This window comes from Bison bison, unplaced genomic scaffold (genome assembly GCF_000754665.1).
Source record: "Bison bison bison isolate TAMUID 2011002044 unplaced genomic scaffold, Bison_UMD1.0 scf7180017864172, whole genome shotgun sequence".
Lineage (NCBI taxonomy): Eukaryota > Metazoa > Chordata > Mammalia > Artiodactyla > Bovidae > Bison > Bison bison.
Window position 1 is genome coordinate 2,416,649 of NW_011494744.1, and position 10,133 is coordinate 2,426,781.

Here is a 10,133-nt window from a genome sequence, read left to right on the forward strand (position 1 = left end):
GAAAGATGCTACCAACTTTATAACTACGGATACATTTATGGATACATTTTCTTACCTAAATTAGCTCATAAAGTAGTTCTGCCTGGCACCCTGGTATTCAGTGGGAAAGTCCTGGATTCCTAACCATTCTTTAGTTTTTCAGTAGGCCAACACCATTGCATAAGACATTCGTTCAAATCCATAATTCACTTTCTTCCATCCTTCTTTTTCTTCTACTAGGTTTTGTATATGCTACTTGCTTGCTGATATCAGCAATTTACACTCACAATTTATAATACTTCCACACCTTTCTGCCAGCCAAGCTGAGGCTCATTGGTTTACAGACTAAAAAGAGGTCTAGGAATTATCACAACTGGTTCAGAGATCAAAGAACAAATCCCTATTATACTATGAAGACATGAGAAAGAACTAAAGTAGACAATCTAAAGTCTATTACTTATTCCTTAAAATAAATGTATGGTCTTATTGGTACTGGAAATATCACTGATCTGCATAATATGCCTCTCTTTATTAAAAAGAAAAAAAAGTTAATTCTATGTGATTTTAAATTTAAATTCAAACATTTTCCAATTGTAAATCCTTCTTGATAGCAAAACTTATGAACAGTTTGAGAAATACGTATCTAGTCTGTCTTAAATCTAAGTGTATTCAAGATTTCTCCGAGATTAACTTGAATGTACTAAGTATGTTCACTATTTGATGTCAGAAGAAATACATTTAAGGAACTTACAGTCTAGTTAAGGAACAAATATATGCATAGAAGAATCACATAAAAACAACCACACAAAACATTAAGTGTCCAGCTAATACAGAAATGTGATGATGACCATAAGAAACACAGGATGAAATAGCTGAGAATGTTTCATGAAAAGGCAGAACTACAATTGAAATGACAATTAGGGAATGAAAAGAATAAGGCTATCTGAAGTAAGAATAACAGCATAAGCATGCTTAGAGACAGAAATGAGCATATGGCCATGGACCATGAGAAAACCAATGTAGTTGGAGCAGAAGAGTTTTGAAATAAAGCTAGGTATTACAAACCAGTTGGGAAAGGATGGATGACAAAGGTAACCTACCTCATAGGGTTCATATGTGACTAAACCAGTTTATATGGTTAATTATTTAAAAAGTATATGGGGAAAAAAGGGGAGCAAACTTTATTTATCAATAGAATCCTTTTTCACTGGCACATAAATTAACTAGTATGGTTATCTAATAAAACAGCTGACAGTAAAGTCTATCTTTGCAGATTTAGACTGCAGGTATTTATCTTGGATTATCAGAAAGATTTGGAAAATCTGCCCTAGAGATTACTTTGATAGAAAATGGAGGGTAGCAGAACAGAAGAGTTCCAGAATACAGGAGTGAGAGCAATGAAACAGGCTTTAAATTGTTATTGTTGTATTACACATGGTGCCTTACCAATGTATTTGCATGAGTGTTTTAAGGAAAGAGAACATGTTCTTAATTTAAAACATGTTTAGTGAACCATGCTCTGGTTAATGCAAGGAATGCCTAAATTTAACAATGGAAAAAAGCTGCAAACTGCAGCTTTGTCTCAGGATTAAAAGTATCACATCCCATGTATTCTTAAACAAAAACTATACCATCAAGGCTAAAAACCCCTTTATATGTCTGTCCACCCAAGTGGAATGGAAGTTAAAAGTATCTGAATTTATCAAAGAGCTACCACAATTATTAATACATTATGAAAGAGGGGAAGAGAAATACACCACAGTGAAAGCAATCATTTATTGAGCATATACTCATGCCATGCTCTTTATCTCTGATCTTCATAAAGTCTGCAAACATAATTATCTCCCCCCTTAAATAAGGAAACAAAAGCCCAGAAAGGTTAAACAGTCTGCCCAAGGCTTCATGGTTAAATACAAAGGTATGAATGCAACCTAGGCCTCAACTCTAAAACATCAGATTTTTATAAATTATATGCCATAAAAAAAAAAAATCAGCTTTTTTCACTGCACCATGCTGCCTTACGGATAGTGTATTCTGAGAAAATTTTCCATTTCTCATTTTTAAGGAAATTATAGTTAGTGCAAGTCATTATGTGTTTCATTTTTGCTAGGGTACTTTTAAGCAGCCATAAGGAGCTTTCACTAGAAATCTAAACCTCTTCCAGTGTACCCTAATGTGCCATATAAATGTTACCACCTCACATCTTATAACTATGGCATATAAGGAGCATGTATGTATATATGGTATGTAAAGAACTGCTACAAGAGTCTGGAGAAGAGTGGGAAATATTTCTGGCTGAAATAGTCAGAAAAGCTTTATAAATAAGGCAGAAACTAAACTGGATCTTGAAGAGTGAGTAGAATTTTGAAAGACAAGATGCTGAAAAGAATACAGGACAGTGTGCATATCAAGCTGGCCTGGGCAAAAGATGTATACTCACGTACTCACTTTTAAACAGAAGCAGAGCTTTAAGAAGGTAGCTAGTGCCAGCAATGTACTCTGTGTCTTAAACATAATAGAGAGTATAGACTATGGAGGGTCTTGAAGGCCAAGTTAAAAAATTTTGAACTTAAGCTTAGTAAGCAATTAAAAAAATACAGGTTTTGAACAAATAAGATATTTTAAAAATGGTGCTTCAGCAAGATTATTCTAAGCACTGATACGTCATACATAGTGAAAAGACAGCGTGATTCAACAGTGTTGCCAATGTATATTCCCCTTCTCAAGAAATGGAACAGTTTCTGTTCTCAGTGAACTCCCACTTGAATGTGCATGGTGGTAGTGATAAAGGCTCTTAGACACGGGATTGATGCATTAAAAAAATTACAATTCAGAGTGATGTACTATAATGAATTCTATTGAAATAGAGATTCTACAGAAATTTTGGAAGAAGTAACTCACTGCCTGAAGGAGATGTACAGTGCTTCAAAGTGATATTTGAGCTGACTTCTAAAGATGGTTCAGAGTCAGCCAGGTGTCAGAAGGGAGGAAGGACTCTAAAGCAAAAAATAAGATGTACAGCAGGATACATTCAGAGGACAACGAAGTGCAGAAGAGTATGGTTAAAGCAGGTTAGGGCTGGATTGGATTAATAGAGCTAAGTCTCTTCACAAAGTCTTAAAAGTTTAGAATTTATCCTATTGGTAATGTAGAGACTGGCATGTTTTAAAGCATGGGAATGACATGATTATAATTGTGCTCTGGCCAATTCTGGTACCACTCTGTAAGTCAAACTGGAAGAGAAAAACTGGAGTCAGATAAAAAAGAATCTATAGTATTTGATAAGCAGGTGGATTTAGAGGGGGAAAAAAGCAAAAAGCAAAAAAAAGATGTAGGTTTTACGGCTGGTGGATTAGAAGAATGGGCCAGAAATTGGGAAGTCAAGCTAAGTAAAAAGCAGGGAAATAGCAGTTGTTTAGTTTTAGATAGGTGAAGACACTAGTAATACTGTGTATACACAAATGGAAATGTCTACTGGGCAGCTGGAAAGCAGACACTAAAATGTGGCAAAGAGGTCAAGAATAAAAACATACATTTGGGAGTCACTCAAAGCTGAAAGTGAGATAGTAAGTGATAAAACTATGTGTACTTTTCGAAGAATAAGTGCTGAGAATTGAACCATACTTAAGTGATTGAAGAGAGTAAGGATAAGGTGACGTGTAAGAGGGGGAAAAAGACAGACAGACAAATAATGTAGTAGACTACAACACACTTTCAAGTTAGGGAGTGGAGGTCACCAGTTTCAGCTTCATTACATACATGTCAAGGACATGAGGACAAAGAAAAAAAGTCATTAGGTTTACTGATTAAGAAATTATTAGTAACATTTAATATACTTTTAGTAGAGCTACGGATAAGAAAGGTGGATGAAAGTCAAATTATAACGAGGTATTAAGAATCTAAATGTTACTAGAGTAGTTCAGTTCAGTTGCTCAGTCATGTCTGACTCTTTGCGACCCAATGGACTGCAGCACGCCAGACCTCCCAACTCCTGGAGTTTACTCAAACTCATGTCCACCGAGTTGGTGATGCCATCCAACCATCTCATCCTCTGTTGTCCCCTTTTCCTCCCACCCTCAATCTTTCCCAGCATCAGGGTCTTTTCACATGAGTCAGTTCCTCGCATCAGGTGGCCAAAGTATTGGAGTTTCAGCTTCAACATGAGTCCTTCCAATGAACATTCAGGACTGATTTCCTTTAGGTTGGACTGGTTGGATCTCCTTGCAGTCCAAGGGGCTCTCAAGAGTCTTCTCCAATATCACAGTTCAAAAGCATCAATTCTTCGGTGCTCAGCTTTCTTTATAGTCCAACTCTCACATCCATACATGACTACTGGAAAAACCATAGCTGTGACTAGACGGACCTTCGTTGGTAAAGCAATGTCTCTGCTTTTTAATATGCTGTCTAGGTTGGTCATAACTTCTCTTTCAAGGAGTAAGTGTCTTTTTATTTCATGGCTGCAGTCACCATCTACAGTGATTTTGGAGCCCCCAAAAATAAAGTCTCTCACTGTTTCCCCATCTATTTGCCACGAAGTGATGGGAACGAATGCCATGATCTTAGTTTTCTGAATGTTGAGTTTTAAGCCCACTTTTTCACTCTCCTCTTTCACTTTCATCAAGAGGCTCTTTAGTTCCTCTTCACTTTCTGCCATAAGGGTGGTGTCATCTGCATATCTGACGTTATTGATATTTCTCCCAGCAATCTTGATTCCAGCTTGTGATTCTTCCAGCCCAGCATTTCTCATGATGTACTCTGCATATATGTTAAATAAGCAGGGTGACAATATACAGCCTTGACGTACTCCTTTTGCTATTTGGAACCAGTCTGTTGTTCTGTGTCCAGTTCTAACTGTTGCTTCCTGACTTGTATACAGGTTTCTTAGGAGGCAGGTCAGGTGATCTGGTATTCCTATCTCTTTCAGAATTTTCCAGTTTATTGTGATCCAGACAGTCAAAGGCTTTGGCATAGTCAATAAAGCAGAAATAGATGTTTTTCTGGAACTCTCTTACTTTTTCGATGATCCATACTACGAGTATCCATACTCATACTACAAGTAGTATGTTAATACAATAGATTCTATATGTACACTCTTTAATTGCTGAATATCACAAAACTCAGTATTTAAAAAAGTAAATTGTAGACTGATATATTTAAATTTTAGAAACAAAAACAGAACTGTGAATTACATATAGTATATATAAAAGCATTAAACAAAGACTGGAAGAACATAAACCCACTTATGATAGTGGACTGGGGATGGGAGAAGATATGGGACTGGGGGATAATGGCCAAAGGGGACTTTATCTGTAATGTTTCTGCTTTTTATATAGAGAGGGAAGCAAATACAACTAATTGCTAATGGTTCTTAACTCCAGGTATTGGTCTGTAAATGTCAAAATGGGATTGTAATATGATTGAGGAAAGATGCCAAAGAGAATGAGAAGCTGCTTTAGTGGAAGCTAGAGACGGTTTATAACTCAGAAGGAATATACAGCTCAGTCCTCTGAAGACATCTACAACCTCTAAAGGGATGTCCATGCGGTCGGTAACATCCTGTGAGAGGGGGTTCTAACTCACTTGCTACTGCAGGAGGCCTCTGGGGAGCGGATTATTCTTCCATTGTTCTTCCCATCTGACTGTTCTGGGGACACTGACTCCGTTCCTTGCCTACTCACCTTGTGCAATTAAGTGATGCAAAACAACCTCAACAAATTCCTAAGTGTTCAACATGAAAGGGGTACACAAATGAAAGGGGTACACAAAAGTCAAGTTTCCAGAAGCATCTCTCACCAGGCTTTAAACCTGAGGTCCATTCCTGCGGTTTGTTTATAGTATTCTTTGTATTCTCTATAGATTTAATCCTCATTTTGAGAAGTAAAAGAGAAAATGAGAAAGTATAATGGTGACAGAATAGGCATAACAGACTTCTTAAAAAAGTATGGCAACAAAGGGAAGGAAGAGAAAATAAGATTCAGAGAGCCTGATGTAAAGGGTTTGAATTTATGAATGGTTATAATTTCAGGGCAATGATTTGTGACCCCCAGTCATTCATGACATTAGAAAACCACCCCCTTTCCACCACTCTCAATTTAAAAGGTTCAAATGATAAATTTACATAAAACAGCTGCTTACTGTTTATAAAAATGAAAGGCAATCAAAATATATATCTATATATACTCTTTCCAGCTGCAAATATGGCAAGGATAAAAGTTATTAAGATAAACAATTGCTAAACTAGATTTACTTATTCACAAAGGACAAGCAATTGAACTTCAGCTCTTAGTAAGCTGCTATTAATTAAAAAACCGTGACAGACTAAATGTATAAACTGAACATACCATCATATTTGTAAATATAATCTTTATCTTATTTGACATTTGTGGAACACAAACCTCACTAGAATTAAAGCTCCACACGAGTATTTCTGCTTATGTTCACTACCACCATATACTGAGGGCTTAGAATGGTACTGGGCAAATGGATCAATATTTACCAAATCAATTCAATGAACACAAATTTAATAAACTATTAAAATATACCTAATCTTAACCCAGAAGCGAAACAATATATGTTATATACATTTCCTTAATCTTCTCAAGGATAGAACTTGTACTGAAGAAATAAACATAAAGGCAAGTTTCTGAAGTAAATTCTGTCGCTCAAAAATTGCCACCCAAAGACCAAGCTAGGAGGGAGCCAAATTCAAGCAAGAATTCTGGGTCCTAACAGGTTGACATATTTTAGTCTCTTGAACTTGTCAGTATTCCTCAAAAGAACCCATCAAGTATCTTTGTGTTCATCTTGCAGGGGGGATAGCCCAGATTAACATGATAGTAAATAGAAAGGAGATGGGCGAGGGGTGTGTGTGTGTAAATTGCTAATTGATTGGTTACATTAGAATTTTTTTTTTTAATACTGATTTATTTGGCTGCATTGGGTCTTAGCCCAATGCACATAGGCTTCTCACTAGTTCCAGCACTCAGGCTTTGTTGCCCTGCGGCATGTGGGATCTTAAGTTTCCCCAACAGAGATCAAACACGCATCCCCTGCACTGGAAGGCACACTCCCAGTCACTGCACCGCCAGGGAAATCCCAGTTACACCAGAATCTTAAGTACCTTCTGTGTGCCTAACATACGATAGCATTTTATTGTTGTATAAGGTACTTATACATAGAGACTGTACAAGAACAACAACAAAGTACTTATATTTGTTCTCATTTATACAGTCCTGTAAGGTAGGACATTACAATTTTTTTAAAGATGATGTAGAAACTCAGAATTTAAATCCAAAGTCATATAGCCAGTAAGTGGCAAAACGAGAATTTCAAGATTTCTGTCCAAGCTTACCTCACTAAAAGGTACTATCCCTTATGATGAAATAATCACTTAGGGTTTAGGGTTGTGGGAATTCCCTGGTGGTCCAGTGGTTAGGAATCTGCTTCCACCGCAGGAGGCCCAGATTCAATCCCTAGTTGGGGAACTAAGATCCCTCAAGCCATGAGGCATTACCAAAAAAAAACCAAAACCCTTTAAAAGTGATTTTCAACCACAACAAACATCTGAAAAGCTTTTGAAAATACCCATGCTCAGGCCCTATTCTCCAGAAATCTGTGAACTAATTGGTCGTGGGCAGAATCAGGCATCCATCCATATGTTAAAACACTCCTCAGGTGATTCCAACAAGGGGCCAGGTTGCAAAATGATCTTTGAATATCATCTTAAGAGATATGTCAAAAAGGTAGAGAAGATGAGGGAAGCCAGTATTACAGTCACCTGTTTCAGTATATGCAGCCAGAATTTCCAAGTTTCTGTTGAGACAATTGTAAATGTCTTGCTGGCACTCTTTGGGTTTTTTACTTTTATGGAAATCTCCAAAGAGTGTATGAAAGCCAGATCAGCTTTTGGACACAAAAGTCAACTACATAAAAGTGAAAGCAGCAGGCCCTCAGAGGGGGTAAAAATTAATTACAAAATACCCAGCACCAAAATAGGGTCTCTGATTGGAATTGGCAGTGACAGAAAATGGTCTCCTCTGGGCATACTTCAGTTGTCCTATGTAATTTGCCAGTATGGTAAATTATTAGACCACTACACAACTGGGGAGAATGACAAAAAAGTTCATGCATTTGTTCATAAAAGTATTTACTGATGACTTACTTTGTACAGGGGGTTGTAGAATTTGAAATAATGACTTCTGCCTTCCAGGAGCTTGTAAACTACTTATTAAAAAAGGGAGTAGTCAATACAACTTGACCCGAATGCTCTCCTAGAACAAGGGCTGGATTAATCACTGGGCCACCCCAACTGAAAAAAGTCAGTACCATGATTTCTATCAACTTAGACGTCTCAAAATTCTAAGCTCCAAAGGAAATGTCTGTCACTCCGGAAGAAGAGGTACTCTTGAGTGATTTGTGTTCTGGGTGTGATCCAAGCATAATTTCATTGGGTATAATTTCATTTAAGGTAGCCTCTTCATTTAACACTTTCCAGTTGGATTTGTTCTCAGTATAGAGCTATACCACACGCTGAACTGGGTGGCGAGTGGTCTACTGAGAGTTGTAGGTAACGAAAACATACATTAGCCAATAGCACCGGCGTTGCCAGGAAGTTATGTCCTTAGTGGAAATTGTGGAGTAAGGGTCTCCAGAAACTCGTGGTAGAACCCAGAGACTAGAATTTCAACAGCAGAGGGCTCTGCAGCCGATTTCACAGAAAGTTTTACCGACCGGAGCCCCCACAGAATGAAACTTTCTCAGGGAACTCAACGCATGGTAAAATACGCGAAATTATTTGTTCAGGTAAAATACGCGAAATTATATGTCTATTTCCCATAACCTCTACTCTGGTCTGACCGTTGAAGTCCTTTGCTTATACTCTTGACCTTATAGTTTGGGGTTGGGGATGCGGAGGAAGGAAGTTTGCCTATGAAGCTTTCCAAAAGAATGCTTGTTTTTCCTTGGCTTTTGGAAACAGTTAAAATTGGAGGAGGATCATTCCTCAGAAAATTAGTTTGGCTCTTCTTGCCAGTGACATCTCGGACAAACACGTTACAACACAGTTTGGGGGGAGGGGAGGAGGAGAGTGAGAAAAAGAAAACTAATTCTCTGGGTTCATACAAGCCCCTCTCACTTCGCAAAGGCGTCCCGACGAAACCAGACGCCACTCCTTAACTAAGTTTCCCTTTAAGTCTACGCACCCAGGCCGCCCGCTCCGTCCTCCCGCAAGTACGGACTCCAAACTTTCGGCCCCTCGCCCGGCCCCCAGGCCGTAGAACTCCTCCCGGCACGCCGGGCTCCGCTCCGAAGAGCCCCGAGGCCGGGCGCGGCAGGGCCGGAACGAGGATCAGCGGCTCGCGTCCTCCCCAAAGGCTGCCCGTACCTGTCCAGCATCTGCTGTAGGGCTTGGTCCGGCATCTTCGGCGGAGCCGGCGCACTCGCCTCTCCGGTGAGCCCGGTCAGGGCCGGGCCCAGGACAATAGCACTGAGAGGCGGCGGAGTAGGCCTCAGTCCGGCGGCAGCCGCGAACCCGCCACCCAGCCTCCCGGGGCGGCTCCACGAGCCCGGCGGTGGCGGTGCGCGGCCCGCGGGCGTCCGGAGGAGGCGGTGGGGAGCGAGGAGGAGGAGCCTAGGGCGGGGAGACGACGATCGCGGCCGGGGTTCCTGCCCGTCGGCCCGGGGTTCCGGTCCATGGACCGCGGGCGCCGAGTTGCTGCCGGCGGAGGAGCTACCTCTGTGAGGTAAGAGTCACCGCCTCCGTGCGCGCTGGGGTCACGACGCAAGGCGGCCCAGAGCAGCCTGGGAGATGTAGTCCTCGGACCGTCCCCACTAGAGGCTGCACAGCCCGCCCGGACCACCGCCGCAGCGCCCGCAGCCGCCCGGCCGGCGCCCTCCCGTTTCCTTCCTCCAGGGGGAAAAATGTCCTGCGGGCCGCTTTCCAGGAAGCAGCAGGATGTGCCGCTCCACTGTCAGTAGCATCAAGGTCAGCTCTCCCTGCCTGTTTTCTCTCAGCTCTGGTGCTCAGGTGGGACCGAGCCAGGTGAGGGGTGGGATCTAAAGGGCCATTTCTCGTCAGGGTCTCTAGTCCCGGCCGCGGCGTCGGGGTGGGCCGTGGCGGGGGTGGGAGTGGCAGAAAGCGTCTTCGGAAGCCCTCA

The 10,133-nt window shown here is 40.8% G+C and overlaps 1 protein-coding gene across 1 annotated transcript in view; it reads right to left on the reverse strand.

Annotated features, from left to right (window-relative positions):
* Nucleotides 1-9,715, reverse strand: part of MARCH5 (membrane-associated ring finger (C3HC4) 5) — a 53,300-nt gene extending 43,585 nt beyond the window's left edge. Inside the window, exon 1 of the mRNA XM_010842201.1 lies at nucleotides 9,362-9,715. Coding sequence (XP_010840503.1) covers nucleotides 9,362-9,396 — 35 coding nt within the window. The 5' untranslated portion in view covers nucleotides 9,397-9,715. The remainder of the gene's footprint in view (nucleotides 1-9,361) is intronic.
* Nucleotides 9,716-10,133: the final 418 nt, after the last annotated feature.